The 23,200-nt window shown below is 33.6% G+C and overlaps 1 protein-coding gene across 1 annotated transcript in view; it reads left to right on the top strand.

Annotated features, from left to right (window-relative positions):
* Positions 1–23,200, top strand: part of LRP1B (LDL receptor related protein 1B) — a 750,266-nt gene that overhangs the window by 550,803 nt on the left and 176,263 nt on the right. Inside the window, exons 36-41 of the mRNA XM_064515494.1 lie at positions 3,141–3,275; positions 3,714–3,843; positions 9,552–9,678; positions 9,828–9,979; positions 10,272–10,396; positions 13,526–13,897. Coding sequence (XP_064371564.1) covers positions 3,141–3,275; positions 3,714–3,843; positions 9,552–9,678; positions 9,828–9,979; positions 10,272–10,396; positions 13,526–13,897 — 1,041 coding nt within the window. The remainder of the gene's footprint in view (positions 1–3,140; positions 3,276–3,713; positions 3,844–9,551; positions 9,679–9,827; positions 9,980–10,271; positions 10,397–13,525; positions 13,898–23,200) is intronic.

Here is a 23,200-nt window from a genome sequence, read left to right on the forward strand (position 1 = left end):
AGGGGCTTCAGAAATGAACACAATTTAAATACACAGGGACAAGTATCTATGGTGTGACAAATGTAGAAGCAAGAGCTTGATCGTCACCTGGAAGAGAGGCTGGCTGCTCAGAACAGATCACTGTTTAGGAGGATCTCAGCAGCTTTCGTCTGTGAAACTGAACACCTGATCATTACCTTGTTTTTCCATCCTTTGTCCTTGATTTGATTGATCTTCAGGAAGACACCATCAATAATGAAAGTGTAACTTCCAGAAAGATATAGCAAGAACCTTGCACCAAAAGATGGTCAGCTTTTGGGCTCACAGATGAATTGTCTGAGACCTCCCAGAACAGTGATACTTCTTAAAAAGTTCATCTCTCCTTCAGGTGACGATTCTAGTGATCCCTCCACTGCTTCTCCCATCTTCTACGCTGCACATACTTTCCCTATGTATTTAATTTTTTTGCATTTCTAAAGGCCCTGCATATGTGCCCCTCTGTTAAATTAATCGCTTCACTGTCTTTTGCGTTACTAACTTCTGTACTTTCCAGGAATGCATCTTTGACAGTTAATGGGATGTGCCTGTATTGCACAAGTTGGCATGAATTTCAGTTTTGAACTGCTCATTTTATTAATGAATTAGAAAAAAGAGAAGATTTTTCTTAAATAAACATGTAGTTCTGGAGGGAAGAGAAGTGGTCTGATTTTAGTTTTGGATTCATATATCCCATTGCTGAATCAAATACCGTGTACAGTGTAAAATCTGGTCTTAAAATAGGGAGGAATACCTCAACTAAATATGTAATCAGACCATCTCTCTCATGGGTACAATACACTGTACATATATTGCTCCAAGTATACAAATAGTGAGTAAACAACTTTTTGATCCACATATATCAATATAGAAAAAGATTTCAGTATTTTGAGTGTGTAAGGAAAGATTTTGCTCAGTCCATCCATTCTGTACTTTGATGCTTTCTTTGATGTTCTCAATTTTTGAGAACCTATGGGAGTAAAATTTCTGAAAATTAGAAACTTCTTTCCGAAATTGTCTAATGAGTTTTTATATTCTGTTCTATTGGTCCAGTTAATGCGTCAGTATAGTTTGTGTAGCATAAGGTATTATTTACTTCCATGTGTAATGTGAAGATACATTAACTACTCTTTTAACAATTGTTCTTTTTATGCTAGAGGTATTATTTCCTCTGACACAGTAAATACAACTTGAGTTTTGCCGATTAGTTTCAGTCCCAAAACTACTTGCATAATTTGTTTTTCTAGAACAGATACTTTCTGCTTAGAAATTCTGGACATTTTACGAGAACACTACCACGTAAATCAAAATGGACTTTTATTGATTTTGAAATACTATTCCCCCCAACATTTGTCTTAAAAAATGTGTTTGCTTTTACTGTTGGAAACTGTTTTTATAGTTTTGGCATTATATCTGTACATGTCTATGGCTTTCTGTCTTCCGATTCCTTTTTGTCTGTGTGCATAACTGTTAGTTGCATTCTACCTGTTTATATTCAGGTAAGGTATATTGTGTATTAAGGAAAAATATATATATTTAGCAAAGTTTACTCTCTCTATATATTTTATATATATATAAATATATATATTTAGCAGAGTAAACTTAAGATTTCACAAAATAATGCATTTTATAGAAAGCAAATTAGTATTTTAGAAATTCTTTTGGTGGTTGCTATGAATAATGATATATTTTAAATAGAAATACAATTTTTTAAGTTGGTATTATCTCTTTAGCATAGGATTGTCTGGTAACCCATGCACATAGTTCAGTTTGCATTTTTGGATTACTGAAAAACACTATTTTAAGAAATAGTCATTTGAGTCTTCTCTATGGGAAATACTACTGCAAAGTCAGCTGGGTTATACACATCAAGATGTGTTTGTGGAATTGAAATCACAGAAATCTCTGTATTCTCATATCTGAGTTGCTTAGCGGTACTCCTGTTAGGTGGGTTGTTGCTCATGTGCCTGACTGTTAAATGGTCATAGTATGAATACAAAGTGGTTTGTTTTTATAAAGATGAATTAAACTGGAATAGGGAATACATAAATTTCTCTAGTAGAAGATTTTGTCCAGTTGGTAAACCTAATATAAACATCCCTTTTTATTATTAACAATGTACTTGCAGATGTAGAGAAGACTTCATAAAGTCATTTCCCTTCTAAATAATTCTATATATCTTACATCCCACTGAAAAGCGTTTGGTATAAGTGCACACAATTGCACATATTAATACCTTAGTGTTGAATGTATGTGCAGTTAGTATTAGGGACTGTGTAGTTTTCTTACCCATTTGGAATTACTAGCAAAATACATGGCTCCAGTATGTGATCTAACTATTTGTTGTGGATACATGAAGTCAGAATCTGTCACTTATCTCATTGTATGGCATTTGTTCCAAATACAATTTCTCAAAAACTGTTTTGAGGTGGTTTGGCCAGAGTTGTTGAGCTTACCATACTGTTTTGGGCTTGGAATTGACCATTATGTGTGTTAGTTTTACTTTTTCTTTCATTATTTCATAAACATATATTTACAAAATTAATAGCAGATACATACAGTATGAAAAGATAAAGAAGGAACAGATATTATTGATCTCCATCAGCTACCGTCTTTCCCAGAGGAAATAGCTCACTCTGGAGGTCTGCCCCTGGTTTCCGCTCGGAAACCAGAATGTCACTGTGGATTGCAGCATGGCTGTGTCGTTTCTCAGAGCTCTGACAATGGAAATTGAGTGAATTCTGCCTTAAAGATGGCATGACCTTGTTTGCCCCATCTCTTTGCCAGCGTTACTTCTCTCACAGTATGGCAACAGAAAGGAATGCATGTCTGTGCTTTGGCCACTCCAAAGTCACAGTCTGCCTAATTAGTTTAAATGGCCAGTGCAAGTGGGTTTGCACTCTCACGCTATGAGACCGGTCAGGAGAAAACCTAGTACTCTGATTTAATTATTTTTAAACAAAAAGGGGAAAAAATGAGGAACTGAAGATGATACTCTTGATACCATTCATCTGTTAGTTCTGTAGCATATTAATACAGTCTTAACTGGCAGTTTTTACAGTTGTTAATGTACACATTTGGACTAAAGTAACTGAATCCAAAAATCCTTGTTATGTATTTCATAGGAAATGATACAATATATTGGACAGACATGGGCTTCAACAAAATTAGCAGATCTAAACGAGACCAAACGTGGAAAGAAGACATTGTTACCAATGGTTTGGGAAGAGTTGAAGGCATTGCAGTGGATTGGATAGCAGGTAGGCCTTTGTTTTTCAGGAATGATCATGTTTTATGACAGTGCAGTCCTGCATTTCCAGCGCTAGGCTAAATACTGTGGTTTGCTTTCAGCTCTAATTTCTAATATACCAAATGTCTAGATTTTTTTCTTTGAAGATATCCACACTGTTTTTTGTAAATTTACTACCAACAGAAAAAATTGTTTAAATGTCTTGGATACTATTTCTTACTTAGACAGATAGTCTCAAATTTGACGATCCACAAATACAGATTTATACTTTAAAACAGAAGCTTGAGTATTACTACAAATTGCAAATACAAAATACGTATAATTTAAAATACATCAATTACTTTCTGGTCCTAACTTATGCATTTAAGATTTAAACACTTTCCAGGTAGCATTTTCTGGGGTTTTTTTTCTTCTTCTTTTTTCAATAACTTCATGGTATTTTTCCTAGGTAACATATATTGGACAGACCATGGCTTCAACTTAATTGAAGTTGCCAGGCTCAACGGCTCATTCCGATATGTAATTATATCCCAGGGCTTGGACCAGCCAAGATCTATTGCAGTACACCCAGAAAAAGGGTAACATGACTGTTGCTAATTGCATTTCTTCTAAAGTCTGCATGCTAGCACTGAAGCTCTTAAAGAAATTGAGGCATTCACTTTAATATGTAATCATTTAATAAACCCCAAAAGGATGTTGAAAAATATTTTACTGAAATTTAACACAGTTTGAAGAAAATGTTATTCTTTTCTTATGGTGAGATCCTTTCATGAGTCTCTGTCTATGTGAAATGCTGTATTCTCTTTGCACAACAGTTTTCATTTTCTGAGGAAATCATTTCAGCTGAAGTTTAGACAACACTTGGAATCATGCTTCAATCTGTTGAATACTACTTAAGTTTCCACCAAATCCAAGGAAATCAAACTAGCAAATGAAAAGCTTAGTGTGGTGATGAAATAGTAGAACAGTGTAATCCTTGATGGTCATGAATTCCAATATTGTATAATATCCCACGACAACAACCAGAAGATTTTTAGGATAACTGAAAACTATGTTAGATGAGGCATATAAGTTTAATAAAAAAAAAAAGTTATCGTAAAATCAGGTCTATCTTCATCCATCTGTTTGACAAGAGCGAGGACTATATTGAAGCATTAACAAGAATAGAGGATGTTATGTCCCCTTCCAGCTACAAAACTATTGCTAGCAAAGGTGCAAGTAAAACAGAACCAGTAAATTCGGGAAAGAGTTCCCATCTTTTTGTCACTGAGAAATATGAAATGGCCTTCCTGAAAAAAGGCATATAAACAAGACTTGGTGGGCTTAGCTGCTACACTTACCATGCTAAAACGAAGCCATATTGTGTTTATGAAAGTCGTAAAAATTTGAGCAGCTACCTGCCCACAAAGCCAAAGACTGTGTTGCTTATTTTCTCCAAATTCAATCAAGTGAGTATCTCAATATCTTCAGGAAAACAGCCTCTGTGTTCAAAGGAATCTTCAGGCCTGGTAGTGAACAATTCTTCTAGCTTCTCAGTAAGGCTGGATTGATACCAGTCATGCAAAGTGTCATTTGGATTTTTACCACACTTTCCTTTATTAGAGTGTAGGCGTAGTGATCTGTGTATCCTCCAGACTAGAACATTGCAGCAGAATGTATTTAAGAATGAAGGTGAAAACAGTAACTGTTTTCATTTTCTGCATAATAGCCTTTGCCACAAATCACTACAGCTGTATTCATATAACACGGCTGGTTGCCTGGCAGTACCTGCTAACAGTTTAGGATTGATCCTGTTCTTCAGAGTAGATAACCACTCAGGATCTGGCTAAAATAATTTTTGTATTTTTGTCCTTAGTGTGTCAGAACAGCTGTGCTCCTCTGGAATAATGCTGTTTTTTTTGGGTTTTTTTGGGGTTTTTTTTGGGGTTTTTTTGGGTTTTTTTGGTTTTTTTTTGGGTTTTTTTTGGGTTTTTTTTGGTGTTTTTTTTGGTTTTTTTTGGTTTTTTTGTTTTTTTTGTTTTTTTTGTTTTTTTTTGTTTTTTTTGTTTTTTTTTGGTTTTTTTTGTTTTTTTGGTTTTTTTGGTTTTTTTGGGTTTTTTTTGTTTTTTTTGTTTTTTTTGGGTTTTTTTGGGTTTTTTTGGGTTTTTTTGGGTTTTTTTGGGTTTTTTGGGGTTTTTTGGTTTTTTGGTTTTTTGGTTTTTTTGTTTTTTTGTTTTTTTTGTTTTTTTTGTTTTTTTTGTTTTTTTGTTTTTTTGTTTTTTTTTTGTTTTTTTTTCTTTTTTTGGTTTTTTTGGTTTTTTTTGTTTTTTTGTTTTTTTGTTTTTTTTGTTTTTTGTTTTTTTGGTTTTTTGTTTTTTGGTTTTTTGGTTTTTTGTTTTTTTGGTTTTTTGTTTTTTTGGTTTTTTTGTTTTTTTTGTTTTTTTTGTTTTTGTTTTTTTGTTTTTTGTTTTTTTTGTTTTTGTTTTTTTGTTTTTTTGTTTTGTTTTTTTTTGGTTTTTGTTTTTTTTGGTTTTTTTGGTTTTTTTGGTTTTTTGGTTTTTTTGGTTTTTTTTGGTTTTTTTGGTTTTTTTGGTTTTTTTGGTTTTTTTTGTTTTTTTTGGTTTTTTTTTTGTTTTTTTTGGTGTTTTGGTGTTTTTTTTAAAAAGGACCTTGCTGTAAAGTAAATGGAATTCTGATAAAAATCTTCTGAGTAGAAGGGCAGACCAAACCTTTTCAACATAATGGTTCATTTGCAGTGTAATTTTCCTCAACATGTATATAATGTACTTGCTGTGCACCTTTATGCATATACACAGAGTTTTCACTTGTTACTTACACCAAAAGGAACAAAAAGCCCTCATGAAGTTTGTGGGGACTCAGTGTAACAGATGAAACTTTTCTGGAGCATGCTTCGGTACTAATAAGGCTTACATAAATAAAACCCATTACTTTCAACCGATGCTAGAAATGGGCAAAAATGTAATCAACTATTCTGCAGTATTTGGAGAGAGTAGCTGGATTGCAGCTGAGATCCAGCATTTGACATTTGCTATGGGGAAGGGTAAATGCAGAACCCTTGACAGAATAATATTTAATACAGCTATTGAGAGAGAAGTTGTTTTTTTGCTCAGTTTGGTATTTTTTGGTTTTAATGAAAATTTCACATAATGGTTTCTGACTCTGTAGTTCCCAATTTTATTTATCTCAAAAGATAAGTATGCACATAAGGAGGTAGATGAAATAATAGATAACAATATTAAGATTCATTTTTAGAGGTGAGGAAACAATTTCTCTGTTTACATTAATGCATCCTTAAAGATACCACTGAGCTGTTGTCTGAAGTCTTACATTCAAATAATCCACTGCCACCACAAAGCAGCTATTAATAAAATGTCATTAAAATATAAGTTGGAGGAATTGATTGAATTATTGCACTTGAAATAAGAGAAAGGGGGGGAAAAAAGAGAAGAATCGATAGATAATGTAGGAAGGAGTTCAGTTGTAAAACATCCTTTAGATATTTCAGCCTTGAGTTTTATAGGTTTCGGATGTGTTCAGAATGTTTAAGAAAGGTTAGGAAGATGAGAAGACCACAGGTTAGTAATTATTTCCCTGCCTGGTAGAAATGTGTATCTTCAGTGAAGGTAGGGAAGATTCATATCTCTGTGTTTATTTTTTATTTTTTATTATTTTTTAATACTATGCCACAAAACTATCTCTTGAGAAAACCCCAATCCACAAATTAACATTTCTACAAGAATTTAGGAGAGCAGTATCTTTTGCTAGCAAAGTAATGGGATATCTTTCTGTGGGAAGATACAGGCCTTCTTACCCTCTGCATTATTGTATCTCTTTCCCTTACCAGGCAAAACTTTCAAAGATGTCCTTTCCCCCCAAACTTCAGCCTTCATTGTTATTGAAACTTGACTTGGCAGCTGTAGGAATGGAGAGGAAAATAGCAGTAATTAAATGCTCATTGATCCTGCCAGTCTTACCAAGATATAAAGCAGCCAGCATTCAGGTGGTTGATAACATTATTTATATTACTAAGGAAAAAGTTAAGAAAGTGTAGCCTACAAAGGAGTGTCATTTCCCTTGTCACATTTTAGTTAGTTGTGTAATATACAATTGACTGTCTTTCTGTCTTTCTGTCTTTTTTGGGGGTGGGAGGCTGAACTGACATGGTCATTTTGAATTGAAATACTGAGTTCAGTTCATACTGAAATATGTCTTAGACTATGAAGATCTCTCTTTCAAAAATATTTCATGGAATTCCTGTATTTATTAGCTTTATTTTAATTTAAACCCAAAATTATTTATTTCCACAGATTTTTTTTTGAAAGTTAATTCCAGGACAGCATCAAATTTCCATCATTTTTATCTCCATGTCAGCCACATAAATTATATATAGAATAGTTCCTCAAAAAATTGAGTCATAGTTATTACTAGCATTGCAGTATATGCACCAAATGCATTAGTAGCGTACTGCTACCTACAAAGGTCCAAGCAAGAAGTACTTTTGACAGCTTCTGGAAATGTCTTGCAAGCTTTTCTGTACCTGCTAATAGTTTGTGTAAATTCATGTATCAATAGATATATTAACATTACTGCTCCAAGAATGTATTAAGTAACTTCCCTTGCCTTTTTAGCAGCTCTTCAGAATTTTCTTTGGAGGATGCTGTATTCATTTAACTTGCTAGTTATAATTTTTAAACGTAACTAAATTTTCTCAAACAATAACTAAACTAAGGGAAAGAGTATTGAATGTTTAATAAAAGAAAATGGAATGCTTGCCTTTCCATAGTCAACATTCAGTTGAGCTCCTGTGTTTGGAAGGTACCTCTGATTGCATACATGCATACAAGTTCAGTTATGTATCAAGATGCTGCTTGTAATCTTCTGGTTAAAGTTGTATTAAAACTTAAACAGTAATTCTTAATATCAAGCTGGTTGGCACTGATTATTTTAACATTTCTAAAACTTAAATATTTTTAATTTAGCTAATGTAGCAGGTAAATTTCCTAGTGTAGGATAAGTTTTATAGTTAGTGTTCATATCACTATTTGTTATGTCAATTTGAGGACAAACTCATTTTTATTATAGTCAAAAAAGTCATACAATTACAGAGTGAATGAAAACTAGACATTGTTCCAGGACCCATGTTTCTTCTCCCCTTCAGTTGCTGCTGTCCTATTTTTATCATTTCTCTTTATTCCATAGATCCCCAGTCATCCAATCAAATATAGCTAATTTAAACAGATTCTACATAGGTAGTACAGTTCAGTAATGCACAGAAGAGTTTTGCCATCTTTAGAAACAGACTAATACATACATTCCACATAGTATGAGAATCTTGTTTATATGTTTTGTTCACTTTTTGTACAGTAAAATACAGTATATTATTAACTTGTGTTTTGGTGTGTTTTTATGAATATTTGCTCTGAAAATGCTTCTCTTCATGCAGAAATATGCTACACTTGAATTAGTTTGTCTTAGAGGGAGATTTCTTGTTCAGAATATATATATATTTATATGTGTTTTTAAATATATTTTATATATCTATTTATGTATAAATGCAGATATTTACTTTTACTTGAAGTTATACCATAGTTTCCTGTTCGGTAAGGAAGCGCTTTATGTAGATTAACTGGCCTCGTTTGCTATGCACCAAGCAACAGATTGAGAGGTAACAGGTAGGGGACAGAAGTTTGACCTAGCTCCTGTTACTGTGCCTGTAATTTTGGCAATGTATACTTGGATAATTAAGATGTGAATTCTTCCCATGAACATTAAGGAGACCAGGGGAAATAATTTATTCCCAAATAAATTGCCTCTCCTGTACATTTCACATAGTGCAGCTTCCTGCTTTGTATTTAAGATATTTCTGAGTTAGACGTATGTCTACGGTATTATCACAACATTTGTTAGTAGGTATTAGATGGGTTAGTTTGTATTTAAAGGATTTTTTTCTGTTTGTTTTTATTCCCGTAAACACAGAGCCGTACTCAGGTCTGTTCTCTATGAATAGAACTGCTTATGACCAAATCACTGTAGTTTTAAGAATGACTTTGTACATATCATTTGAAAAAATTAGTCTTAACAAAATGTTCTTTCTATCAAATAAATATTGCGATACATTTAATCACTAAAGATAATTTTAAAAGGCATGAGCCTTACTGTCTTTTTTTAAATACCTCTTTCATGTTAATAGTACGTTCATTTTTGTTTCCAATAGAAGTACAGGCTTGCACATTTTCAAATCTATTTTCATGATAAATTTTAATCGGTAATTTCTGCAACATTTTAGGTATTTATTTTGGACAGAGTGGGGACAGACTCCTTGCATAGGCAAGGCACACTTAGATGGGTCTGAGAAGGTTGTGCTTGTGAGCCTGGGGATTGCGTGGCCTAATGGGATTTCCATTGACTATGAGGTTAGTTCCTCTGCCTTCCAATATATATTAAGATGCACAGTATTTGTTCTGTTTCATTAAAGGATATTGGTCTTTCACTTTGGTATAATCTTAATAACTCTTAATAAAATACTTCGACGTCTGATGTTTCTTTTAAAATTAATCTTTAGGAAAACAAATTATATTGGTGTGATGCTCGTACCGACAAGATAGAAAGAATTGACCTTGAGAGTGGAGGAAATCGGGAGATTGTGCTGTCAGGGAGCAATGTGGATATGTTTTCAGTTGCAGTGTTTGGAGCTTACATCTACTGGTCTGACAGGTAATTTATTTTTCCATAAATATTTGAGTGTCAAAATGTTATTTTAGTCTCAGGTGCTTCACCTTTGTAGGATTAGCCATTCCTTAGCAAGGTCACAGAATGGATCTCAGAAAGCTATGCAATTTCCAAAGAAAAGGCATTTTTGATGCTCAGAGCTAAAGTGTACGAGTGTCATAGATGAGTGTAGATTTCTTCACCTTCTGTTAGGGGAGCTCTCCACTGCCCTTCAGTCATTTGTTTGGTTTGAATTAGTTGAGGATTGTTGATCAGACATCTTCAACTTTTTTGGCAGAGCACATGCAAATGGCTCTATTAGAAGAGGCCACAAGAATGAGGCCACGGATGCAGTGACCATGAGGACTGGCCTTGGAATAAACCTGAAGGAAGTGAAAGTCTTTAATAGAGCACGAGAGAAAGGTTAGCTGTTCTTAAGGATGCTGTTAATTGTTTTAATATCACCTGATACTATCTATGTATATTAGAGTATAAAGAAAGTTAACTAATCACTGATTTGTAGCAATAGATTCTATCATAGTTCCACTTTTTACTCTTGAAGATCGGTTTTCTTTTTTTATTTTAACTAAATTTATGTTATTGAAGAAAATACATAGTGCAGCTCCTTCTAAAATATTTCTGGGTGTTTTAAAGGAGAAAATCCAAAACCAGATGACTTCTTGTCATTTCAGGTTTTTTAAATAATAAAAGAACGAAAAAGTCTTATAAATGAGATGACTGTTGAGCTGTGCTTTAAAGAGCAGTAATCTCAGATTTCTTTTGGAAAGCAAACCAGAATTTTGTTCCACAGCTAGGAATTCCCAACCTCTTGTCTCCCAAATATTTATTTCCCAAAATTCCTTGGCTTGGGGTCCTACCTTTTTTGTGTGGAAAGTGACCTTGTAGATAGCCAAACTTCGTTTATATTCAATTTGTTTTGCAAAGTGCCAAAGAAATTTAACTTGGATGCTATACTCTTCCGACTTATGATATCAGTGGTTAAATTGTATTTTCAATTATCTGACTAAGAATAATCTTGCTTTTAGCTATCTTTTTCCTGCTAAAGTTCAGTTTTGAGGAGGCCTTGAAAGGCAAAGATGATTTTGTGAGAAAAGAGAGACAGAATTGTATCACCATTGTGAAGAACGTAAGATTTCTGTTGGTTTCAGTGACCAAAATCCATTAGAAGTCTGCCAACAATTAGGATGATTTCCTCTGAACAAACTGCTACCATGCAATCCAGACAAAATTTTACATATATACCCAAAGGGACAGAGAAAGAAAGAAAATGTTATTGAAATACCACATATACTTTTTAATACAGATACATCTCTGGTGTTGGTATCATTCAAAGGCACTTCAATCACAACATTACATATTTGAAGATCCTCTTTCTTTTGCTGAATATACATCTTTCCCGTGTAACTATATTAAATATGAAGGATAAAATAAATCTGCATTTTGAAAGAAAACATATTTAAAATTTGATAAGAAAAACAGTGTATTTCATTTTCTCAAGGGAATTTTAAATATTTCTGGAAAAACGAGTTGGTGAGCTGTATTGATTTTAATACAATTTTAATAAGAATTTCTGCATGTAATTTCACAGTTTTATGGGCATAGTATTTTGTGTTTTAAAAATCTTCACAAAACTTTTTTTTTTTTTTGACTGGGCTAGAAATAGTTAATGTCTACTAGCTTGGAAGGGCTTTGTATTATAGAATTAGGAAAACAACAATTGGATAAAAATGCTTCTTTACATGTAATGATTTTTATTTATAGCTTTAAAGACTTGAGTGCTTTAGAAATAGGAGAAATGGTTACTGGGGCTAAAAATCTTTTGATACTAGTTTGAAAAACATAACAATGATTTTTAATACATTTTTCAAATTTTACTAGGCTACAAATGGTTAATGTCTTTGGGAGGGGCTGTCAGTGAGCCAGGAGGACAAAAGGGAAAAAGCAGGTGAAAAATATTTTTGGAATGTTTTTATATCACTCTAGTACATAATTTTTTAAGTTTATTGAGCTAGAAATAGTTAAAGCTGTTTAAAAAAGAAACCAAGGTAATTAGCTAGCTTCTTGATCTTCTGACATTAACAAAAACCTGTGCTGATTGACAAGTGATCAATCCTCTTTTTTTCAAACACCTGTTTTACCCTTTCTGATGAGCCAGTCCTGCAGTACAATTTGCAAGCAAATTCCTGTCCTTCAGTGCTATTCTACATGTGCAAGGACATGCCCTGACTAAACTGTTTTCAGAACTGGCCACTTTTAAGGATCTTTACAGTTGGTGAGCTGTGGAAGCATTGAAATTTTCAAACAGATATTTTACAAGCTTGAGAATCTTATTCGTTTATTTTCCTTCCTTTTCTCAAACTCTCATCCTTCCAAACAGATATTAACTTTTCTAGCCTAATAAAACTTTAAAGAACCTTTAAAAAAGGCCACTGGCAAAAATGTATACAGTTAACTCTCCAAAAGGTTTTACATGACTATAGAGGAGCATTATTCATATAATCTTGCCTAGGAACACAGAATTCAAGTCATGTAATTTTAAGAGCAACTTAAACCCTGCCCCCATCACCATTATTTTTACTTAAAAGTATCTTCATCTTGAAATGTAGCAATTAGAAAATGCAAATATTCAACAGTGCTTTCAGATTGCTACGTATTCCCTGAAAAATTTTATGGTCTTCTACCAGATAGCAGTCTATTTAAAATGTTTTTGTCTCCTTCGCTATGGGAAAATGACTATACTGAAAGAGCTGAATTGTTATATGGAAGGTGCTGTCAGAAACAGAAACTAAATTATCCAACCTAACTATAATAGTATTTCATATAGAGTCCAAAAAGACAAAGGAAAATAGCTTCTAATTTTTGACAATTACTGTAACTTTAAATATTGCTTATAACACATGTAGTTTAAGTCACTGATGTTACTAATCTGACAATGATTCTTTAATGGTATGTATTTGTCAGGGAGTAAGTTTGTAAAGTCATGTTTCAAAAGATACTAGAAAAAATGTTAGGAAATATCTTTACATTAAGAAGAGGGAACTGGATCAACACAGTTTTGTACCTGTTAATATATATGTTTTTATTTCAATAGAAATTGTCTAAAAACAGTTATGTAGACTATTATATACTGAGTGTATCAAAATTTGAGTCTTTTTGCCAGTAACAGGTGTTTTAAAAAAAATCTTTCAAACCACTTGAAACAGCTCCTAACAGTCTCTGAGTCTTCAGCTGATTATGGAGGAATAACCCATTTTACCATTTTATATTTATAAAATATATACTCTTGTGAATTGGAAAAGACATGAATTATATTTGTTCATAGATTGGATTCTTTAAAATTGGCTTTATTGGCTTTTATTGGTTTTAGTTAAAGTTATATCCTCTTTTGGCCTTTGTTTTACTCATGAATAAAGTAGAAATAGTTTAAATGAAGAATTCTTGAAATACTTTAAAAAGATACATAAAAATATGTCCTGATTTAAGTTAGTGAAGTGTAATATTATAAAAGCCAGATTTCTTTCTTGCTTACAGGTACTAACATTTGTGCCAAGAATAATGGTGGATGTCATCAACTTTGCCTCTATCGGGGCAATGCACAGAGAACATGTGCTTGTGCACATGGCTATCTTGGAGAAGATGGAGTTACTTGCCTGAGACATGAAGGTTACCTATTGTACTCAGGAAGGACAATATTAAAAAGTATACATCTTTCAGATGAAACCAATTTAAATTCACCAGTGCAACCATATGAAAATCCAGAGTACTTCAAAAATGTAATAGCTCTCGCTTTTGACTACAGTCTGAAAGGAAGAGGTACTAACCGCATATTCTTTAGTGATGCACACTTTGGAAATATACAAGTAATTAAAGACAACTGGGCAGGCAGAAGAGTGCTGATTGAAAGTAAGTAAAGAATTTATTTCCCAAAACACTTGTTTTCTTTCAGTAACACTTACTAAATGAAAAGTTGATATCACTTGACTTTATAGAGTAAAAATGACAGTAGAGTTTTACCACAGTTATCACAATTGCTGTAATTGATCTCAATATGATATATTTAAACATTATCTTTTAGTATTACAGCTTTAAAACAATATATTTTTAACAGCCATATGACATACGAAGCATATTTGTTAAAAACAAAGGTGATAATGGTGGTGCTTAATTGGTATTACTGTGATTTTTAGGAGCTGTACTACTGAAACAAGACCTCATTGTACAACACCTAGAAATGAAAGAAGTCCCCTTATGCAATGAACTTACTGTTTATTTGTAGTTGTAGTTGGTAGGGGTAGAGTACTGTAAGATACAGCAGCTGAGGCGACCACTTCCCAGGATAGGAATACTGGGACCCTGATCAGTGCGTCAGCTTGACTCACCATTCCTGTAGCTGTTTCAAGAAATGTGACTGCTGTGCAGTTATGATTGCCAGAGACAAACTCCAGCCTGTGCTATTGATTTTCTTAAGGGGAGGCTCACTCAGTAACATAACATATTTACTGTGCTTTCATTCATCACACTGGTAGGGAGAGGTGCCTGAGACCTAGGGTTTTTCTAGCTTCTGCATGCTCACAGCCTGCCACTTCTGTCACGGGCACTGACACCAATATCATCACCGAAGTCTTTGGGACAGGATACCCAACACCTTTTGCAGCTGAAGCCCCGCTCCCTCAGTAAAATCTTAGGAGGATTTGGCACTGAAATCTCCATCAACAGAGACTAAAATAACTTTAATACAAGGTGTACTTGAAAATTAGGTTTATCATGGTAAAATCAGAACAGAAGGAAAATCTGAATATTGATGAATGATAAAGTCTGAATAGTAAACATACAAAAAATTGTACTCTAAAACTCTAAAACTAAATTTAAAAATTCTATGCTGCCTTTTACTACTTCATTCTAATTTAATTGTTCTAAAATATGTAATAAACCTCATTCATCTGTAGTCAGCTGTTAGGTGCATCTATTTATTATGTTTTTTCTCTTCTTTGCTATTTTAGATTACTGTCAGGTTTGTAATGTGGCTGTAGCCATTCTCCATGTCTGATGTGTTTTATCAGTGTGTGTTTTGTTTTGGTTTTTTTTGGGGTTTTTTTGTTTTTTTTTTTTTTTTTTTTTGAGTCAAACAGTTTGATAAGTCCAAAGAAAGTAATGGGGAAAAACAGAAGTATTTTAATGTAGAACATACTACACTTTGTTGCTTTTATATCATTGGAAATGTTTTTAGAAAAGACATAAGTTAAACAATTGCAAACTAATGAAACTTTATTCCACAACTTACACTGGATAAATGTGTCATTACATACCTCTGTGCTGGGGTTACTGGAAGGTATTCCCAATAAAGATAATTGTTCACACTAATGATTGGAAAAGGTATGATACAAGGTCTTTCTTTATTCTGAGCTTTTATATTTGTATATTTTTGAGAAATTTTTTATATCCACATTAAGGTATAGTAAAGACTAAAAAAGCAATGTTGTAGGGATGTTCTCATTACTGCCAACAACACATTAAAACCTAGGGATTCAGAGCTGAGATTACCTGCACAAGAGACAGAAAGTGCTCACAGAAATGTGCAGTGATTGAATACAATCAGTATTTTAACTCTGCTGTGGTAGGAAAACATGAAAAGTGTTGCATGAAAAACCACTGGAGATTTTTACATTTAGAACGGACAAAAAGAGAGAAATACTGGTGAAGCAGCAATGTAGATACAAAATGGATTTTTAAAAGAACAATAAAGTATTTCTCATTACTTTATAATAGGTTGTTGTAGAAGAGCTAAAGACATTCCACAAAGCATATTTGAGAATTATAATTCAAAAAAATTGGTAGGTAGTGTTTCTACTTGTAATCTTAATATGCCTGATTTCATTTTTCATTAGCAGAGTCAGCACTCTGAATAATTGAATGTCAGATGGCATTTTTTTATCCTTGCAAAAAATTAACTGTATATGCTTGGGATATGTTTGTGAACAATGTCGTTTGTATGGTAGAAATGCTTCGGTTGTGTTTTTGTTGTAAATGAGAAGAGATATCGCATCCCTGTATATGCTTCTCTGTTGTTCTCCTTTCTGTGTTTTTAAAACTTTTAATTATGCTGAGTCATTCACTTTAAACTTGTATTTTTTGTACTGTGGGTCCTTCTTCTCCACAGACTTTGCACTTGATTCTTTTCTCTCAGTGGAAATTGGAAATAGTTCCGTTTAATCAGTGGAAGTATTTCTTGGTGCTCCTTAATGTAATGCAAGTATTTCACTAACAGTGGTATCTATAAGGGAAAAAGGCATTGTGGGATTAGTTGACATCAGTGATTCCATTCACTGTAAGACATTTAAAATTCTAATATTTTCTGATTTCCATGTTGACTACGTGTGATTACATAGAAATTATTAAATGGAAGCCAGCTGACAGATTTCAGTAATAATATTTCATTGCAAGATTGAAAATTTTATCTTTGACATATGTTATATTTTTGCTCCAGAATTATTGGTAAGCATTTATAGTAAGTTTTCTTTCTATTAGAAAGAGATATGAAACTGCATTAAAAGTACCTAGTATAATTCTAGCAAATGTACAGCCCCTTCCTACCTCATTAAGCTCATGTCTGCAATTCATGCAACACATTACTCAGTATTTAATTCAAATAGTGAAAGTAGAGTATGTGATATACAAGATACCACTGCCACAGATTTTTAGTTCAGTGAATGCAGATCTTCTGCTCATAAAGAATCCATTAGCTGATGGGTTTCTACCTCACTGAAATCAGATATGCCACTCAAATCGAACACATTATTGAACTTTTCTGCCCACTGAAAACAGAGTTATGATATATAAAGAGTCCTTTATTAAACAGGTTTCCAGTTCACTGAAAACAGATTTACAACTCACGAGCAACCCATTATCTAACATGTTTTTAGCTCACTGAGAACAGATTTACTACCCAGAAACAACCCATTATCTAACATGTTTCCAGTTCACTGAAAACAGATTTACAACCCATACGCAAGCTATTATCTAACACAGTTCCAACTCACTGAATATTGATTTAGAATTCATAAACAACCCATTATCTGACAAATTTTCACCTCACTGAACAGATTTGCAACTCATAAACAACCCATTAGCTAACACATTTTCAGCTCACGGGAAGTAGATTTACAGCAAATAAACAACTTTATCTAACTTGTTCCAGTTCACTAAAAACAGATTTAGAACTTACCAAGAACCAAGTACCTGATAGGATTCTGTCTTCATCAGGAAGAAAGAACAATAAAAAACACATGTGTAGCGTGCACAGAGTGCCATAACTTAGCACCTTTATTTTTGTGTGGCATAGCTTTTTGCAGTGGATTCTTTCCTATCTTTGAACTGTGCTCATAAAATGAGCTTTATTTCCTTCAGTCAGTAAGTAAGAAAGGTTTTTATGATGATGATGAGTAACTGGATGGAATTAATCTTTCCTCGTCTAGACCTGACTGTCAATTTTTAAAAGTTCATCCTGCTTGCTGTAGTCCCACGAAGTACTCTTTTGGGTGATCAATTAGCAGTTCACTATCCTTTATGATTTTATTACTATAGCATCACGTATGGTATAATCTGGTCTGTAGATGTTCTTAAAATTGCTTAGTATCGTAGTGATATCTATTTTAAATGTGTTAAGTGACATCACTACCATCTGTATCATGTGTTTTGTCCTCCTAGCCTTTCCTTCAAAAGCAAGCATAAGAAGTTTTTTGCTGACAATTTTCCTTTAAATAGACACTTCCAGAAGCATCAGTCTATGAAGAAATGGGTAGGTATGTGGCTAGGTGGTCCCACCACTATTCCATTTTAGTTGTAAAGATTAAATAGGCGCCCAGTACAGTTTACTTTACACAGATTAGGTTGCTTCTGCTTTTTGCCTGTTACTTAAGCTTGCTGTACATTTGTGAACTTTTGTATCCTTTTGTGTTGTGAAAGCTATATGAACCTGTTTAGAAAAAAAAAATGTGTATTCTTACAGTTTCAGGAACTTGCCACAGTGTCCCAGGTGCCTTTTTCCCTCAGAAACCATGAAGAGCCTTCATGGCATTACTATTTTTCATTGTCAGTGGTGGTCCCATATAAAACAAAACAAAACTCAGTGAAAGGGATTATATTTGGAAAACATATGCTCATACCTACTTTCTCTGTTGTTCAAGTTTGAAGAATCCTGCAGGACTCACTTTGCAGAAAGGAGTATTTTTAATTTCACATAAGCTTTCTGGAGCTTTTGGTTGTGAGGACCAGTGCCTTGGCAAATTAAGTCCTAACTCACTCACTACAGACTTTGTAGGAAATTGAAGTAAGATATTAACAGCAAAAGGAGATACAAAAGGTAACAAATTTAGGGGAAAGTGACACTGAGTTTAAATTAATACTTTGGCTTGGCCATCTCAGAATACTCTCTTTAGAATTTCTGTTTGACCCTACCTGAAGTAGAGCTCTAAACTGTTGCCAGTTTCTCTGGAAGAATTTACTTCTGAAAACCTAGATCAAAATGGGGTAACAGAACACTGTACAGAAAGAAAGTACAGAAATAGTAGCAGTTAAAGGCACAGAGTTACATGAAGAGGTGTTTGGAAGTCTGACATCTTTACAATTGCTACAAATTATCAGCTTCATTTTGAGCAATAGGCTCTATTCTCCTTTTAGCCCAGGGGAGAATTTTACTCATATTTTCTACATTGCTAATCACTTCTAGACAGAACAGCTTGCTTATTTCATACTTATGAACCAGTTTCTGTAATACTCAGACTTGAGGTAGTTTTACATGCACTCTGAAAAAAATATATATATATGAAATAGTTTCAATCTTTTGTAGATCTAAGTGGACCTATCTTCACATTTCCAGGTGAAAGAAATTTTAAAGTAGATTGAAAAGACTGAAAATGAGTGTTTCAACAGAAACAAATCTGTTTGATACTAAAGACTTAATATTACCTGCTTATCACCTCAACAGATTCTCGTGTCCTATCTCTCCCACTGGTTGTTTATTGTTTGTCAACTGATAAACAGAGTGGATATTCTTTTTAATAATGTGATGATCTGAAAAGAGACTGAGACTTCCAACTCTATGTAGGAGCAGTTTGACCCGGAGAAAGTCAGTGGAAGAGCATGTACTATCCAAAGGCTAGATTCTTTGTGGTTTTGATAGAGCAAACAGCTATGGGAACTTTAAATAAATTAAAATCATGATGATCAGCAGTGCCCTATAGTCTGTCCTGGGCTAACCAAAATTTTTTATTTCCAACTATGCATGTTTACCACAGTGAATTGGCGCACTGAGCTAAAATTGCACTAATTGGGTTGGGATAATCCTTGCTTGTTTCTTCTGTAGTATCCAAGATTAAGACCTAATTGACAAGCCATCTGCTAAACCTCTCATCTTCGCTTTTGCCTTCCTTCCTGTCTGCCTGCCTAGAAGCAGAATGCCAGAGGAGAATTTGTGTCCCTTCCTCCTTTCCCAGTGAACATGAACACTGTGAATCAGCAGCCCCGAAAACTCTTTAAAATTGAAGCAACTGAGAATTTGGAGAAGACCACATCTTAAACTGTCTCTCTGTGTGAGCTATCCTTCGCCATCCCAGTATAAATGCAAATTAAGATTAACTTTAAACAGTAAATGTCATGCTGGTTGCTGACTAATTAGCATTGTGAAAGAACAAGAAGTTGTGTCATAGCATTTCTGGAGACAAAAATGAGAACAACATGAGAAAAGGAGGGGTGGTTACAAGAGTAATGCTCTGTGAATTCCCTGTACCCAAATGGAGTGTCCTCATTTCGGGTGCTCAGCTGAAGAGCCCATACTGACTTGTAATAGTCTTTCCACAGAGTGAACCACTTGCATCTCTGAGCCTGCAGACCTTTGGTGTTAAAGCCCAATCCACAGCTAGACTTCAGGCCTGCCATCTGAGTGCTTATTCATTCTTCACTGTATATCTTCTCTTTGAGATACTGAAAACCCAACCCAAGGCGTACTTACCCATTTAGGTGGGATTCCGTATTTATAAAGAAGAGTTTGCATCTTTAATGACAGATTGATCTTCTGAAGTGTGCAGAATCACCAGAAGAAAGGACAGATTGCAGCTGTATATGGCTTTAGGTGCCATATATCAGGAACCACAAAGAAGGTAGAAAGAGGCAATACTGGCAGTGTTGATCTGGCAAGATTATGCTCATCCAATAATCATAACATTAAATATCACAGTGTCTTTTTCTGACAGACAAGGTTGCAAGGTTCTTCATATTCTGAAGTTTCTAGTTCAATCTGTCAATCTTATATTTGAAAGAATTTATCAAGACAAATGTGAATAGTCAAGTGACATACCTATACATTCAGAAAACTGGTTCTTCACTTGCACAGTGCAAAGTTCAAACTTGTTTCAAAGCCTTACGCTCATCCAAGGAAAAGGTTTTTAAAAAGACTCTCCCTCTAAGCTATTAGGGCAGTCTCCTTTTTATCGTAGAAGTTTAAGATAACTAAAGTTCATTAATTAAAGCCTGCTTCAGTGAATCTTTGGGAAATAGTGAAGTATTCAAGTAACAGATTCATACTAGGTTTAAGGCAGTGGCACTCAGAAAGGAAGAAGAGAGAAAGGGAGTAAACAAAAGGAAAGGCAAAAGAAAGCAAATGAGGAAGAAAAAGAAGTATTAAGATGAAATACTCTCAGTGAGCTCAGTGGTTTTTTTCCAATTATGTAAACAATGACTAACACATTTTGCCAGCGTCACATCTTTCACAGTATAAAAGGAAGTGTTACGGGCAAAAATTCCATTTCTGTTTTGAACTTTAGATGCTTGTGTCTGTAGAAGGCAAAAATCTTTTCACTGCTAACGAAGTGTCAGATCCTGTGATGTATTGCAAGGCTTTTTACAGTCTGAATCTTTTAAAGGTGTTTCAATGTGTGCTACTATTCTTTCTGACTAAATTGGTCCAATTTAACTGTCAAAAAGGCATTTATGTTCCCATTTCTCTTACAGAGCTTTAAATTTGGTACACTGTGTGAGATCCCTTTAATTTTTGAACTTTTTCCTTCAAGAAAGAACTTTTTAATTTGATAAAAATAAATACTTGAAAAGATACTATTGCTCTTCATTCTGTAAATGGGTTACATTTATTATCATAAATATATATGCATATATAATTATACATGGTGGAATGTAGGTCCAGAGTCTTTCAGGTTTTAAAGGAGGGGAAAGCAAGAGGCTAATGTAAAGCTTAAGATATTTTAAGAGTAAAAGGCAAAATTTATTGTTACAACTGCTACCTTGTTAGCAAAAACCAAAGTGTCTTGTTTATTACTATATTTTGTTTCTGAATGCTGCTGCATATTATCATTAGTGGGTAAAATTTACTAACTGTTCCATGGATAACCACTGCTATAGGTGGATAAAGTTTACTAAGTTTATATTAAGCAGGTGTTATATAGGAATATTTATATTATAGGAATATATATATACAATAGGAATATTTACACATTTTGTGGTTTGTTTAGGTATTCCTGGTTAGAAATGACGAAATGTATTTGTGATAGGAATTCACATACACTGATCTTTCAGTTCAGTATGTCCCTACTACTGCTGTTCTGCAAGTCATGTTTCTGATATCTCATCTCTATCCTAGAATCCTTTGGTTCTATGTTGACAGGAACAAGAAAAACATATGATTATGGGTATTTATTGTAAGCATTGCTTAGTTTTGGGATCGTTGCTGTCGTGACAATTATAATTTTTGTTGATTTAAATGTAAGGCTAACTAATTTTTTTTTTTTTTTTTTTTTTTTTTTTTGAGAAACCACATGTAATGCATAAAGGATACTGTGGGATCTTCTTCTAATTAGAAAAAAAAGTCTTCCAGGAGAATGGTGAAGATGTTTAAAACTTATTTAGCAACAGTAATAAAACACAGTATTTCATCTCTAGCTGTTTTGGCTTTCTATTCTAAAAGTGTTCCTGCTTTTAAAGACTCTCTTGTACTGACATTTTAACTGTTATGGAGTTATGGTATTATAACACTTGCTAACTAGTAATGATGAATTAAACTATATTTAAGAGAGGGAGGGACAGAGATACAGTTATAAAAATACTATTGTTTTTTTCTGATTTGCTGAGTTCTATGTATTTCCTTAAGTATATGGTGTATCAGCCTGTCTTTGTTAGGTTATCCCCTGCTGTCCCTAAGCCATTCCCTAAACCTAACCAAGAAATAAATTATGTCCAGGTTAATAGAGGACAGAGTACTGCAATTTTACATCTCCGTTGATTTGGTTTCCTTCAATAAGACATCAAGGAACCGCTTTGTAAGGTCTATATCCATTGTTGGAAGAAAAAAAGATTTGTAGGTAGATCTAGTACTTCCTCATAAAAAGTTATCTCTCTACAATGCTAACACTTCATTTTCCCTTTAAAGATAAATACTTATTGTATCGAGTACAGGAAGGGAAGAAGGACTGGGAAAAGCCTTTCTGATTTGTTCGGTTTTGTTTTTTCTTGAAAAAAAATTACTTCATTGTTTGAAGAAACATATTATGGTCCACAAGACTATAGAAATATAATTAAATAAGTAATTGTTATATTGATGGAGATAAAGCTATTTATCACAGAAAGTTATGACAATACTCTGAATTGTGACTTGACTGTAGTGTGTTTCTCTGTGACACAAATATTTTGAAAATGCTGTTAATGGAGAGTGAAAAAGAAATCTGGAATTCATGCATAGATAATCATAGTTCTGGAATAAAGACACTGTTTTCAAAATTGCTATTTTCTGAATTTTAAAGAGTTGCTTGCTTGTTCCATATGTATTCAGACAGAAAAGACAAAATAGTGTTTTTTCTGTTCTCCCATAGTGAGTTCTGAGCTCGTCTGTTTGATCCAGAAGTAAGCCAAACTGTACAGCAAAATGTAGAAAAACTACCGGTGATGACAGAAGAAAATTAAAGTCAAATCATATAAAATCTGAAATACTAGTATTAATTATCTGTTTCTTAGCTTGAAACTTAGTCTCTCTGAGTATTCACACCTTTTTGCATAGCTCTGTCTCAGTAACAGAAAATGTTTATGAGTGAATAATTTATTTGTCATCATCCATAGTGAAACTAAACACAAACAAACAAAACCTTTCATGAAACACTATAACACTTGCCGATTGATCCTTTCAGGATCAGCTTTTCCTTCCATCCT

The sequence above is a fragment of the Dromaius novaehollandiae genome, chromosome 7, assembly GCF_036370855.1.
Source record: "Dromaius novaehollandiae isolate bDroNov1 chromosome 7, bDroNov1.hap1, whole genome shotgun sequence".
NCBI classification, from domain to species: Eukaryota; Metazoa; Chordata; class Aves; order Casuariiformes; family Dromaiidae; genus Dromaius; species Dromaius novaehollandiae.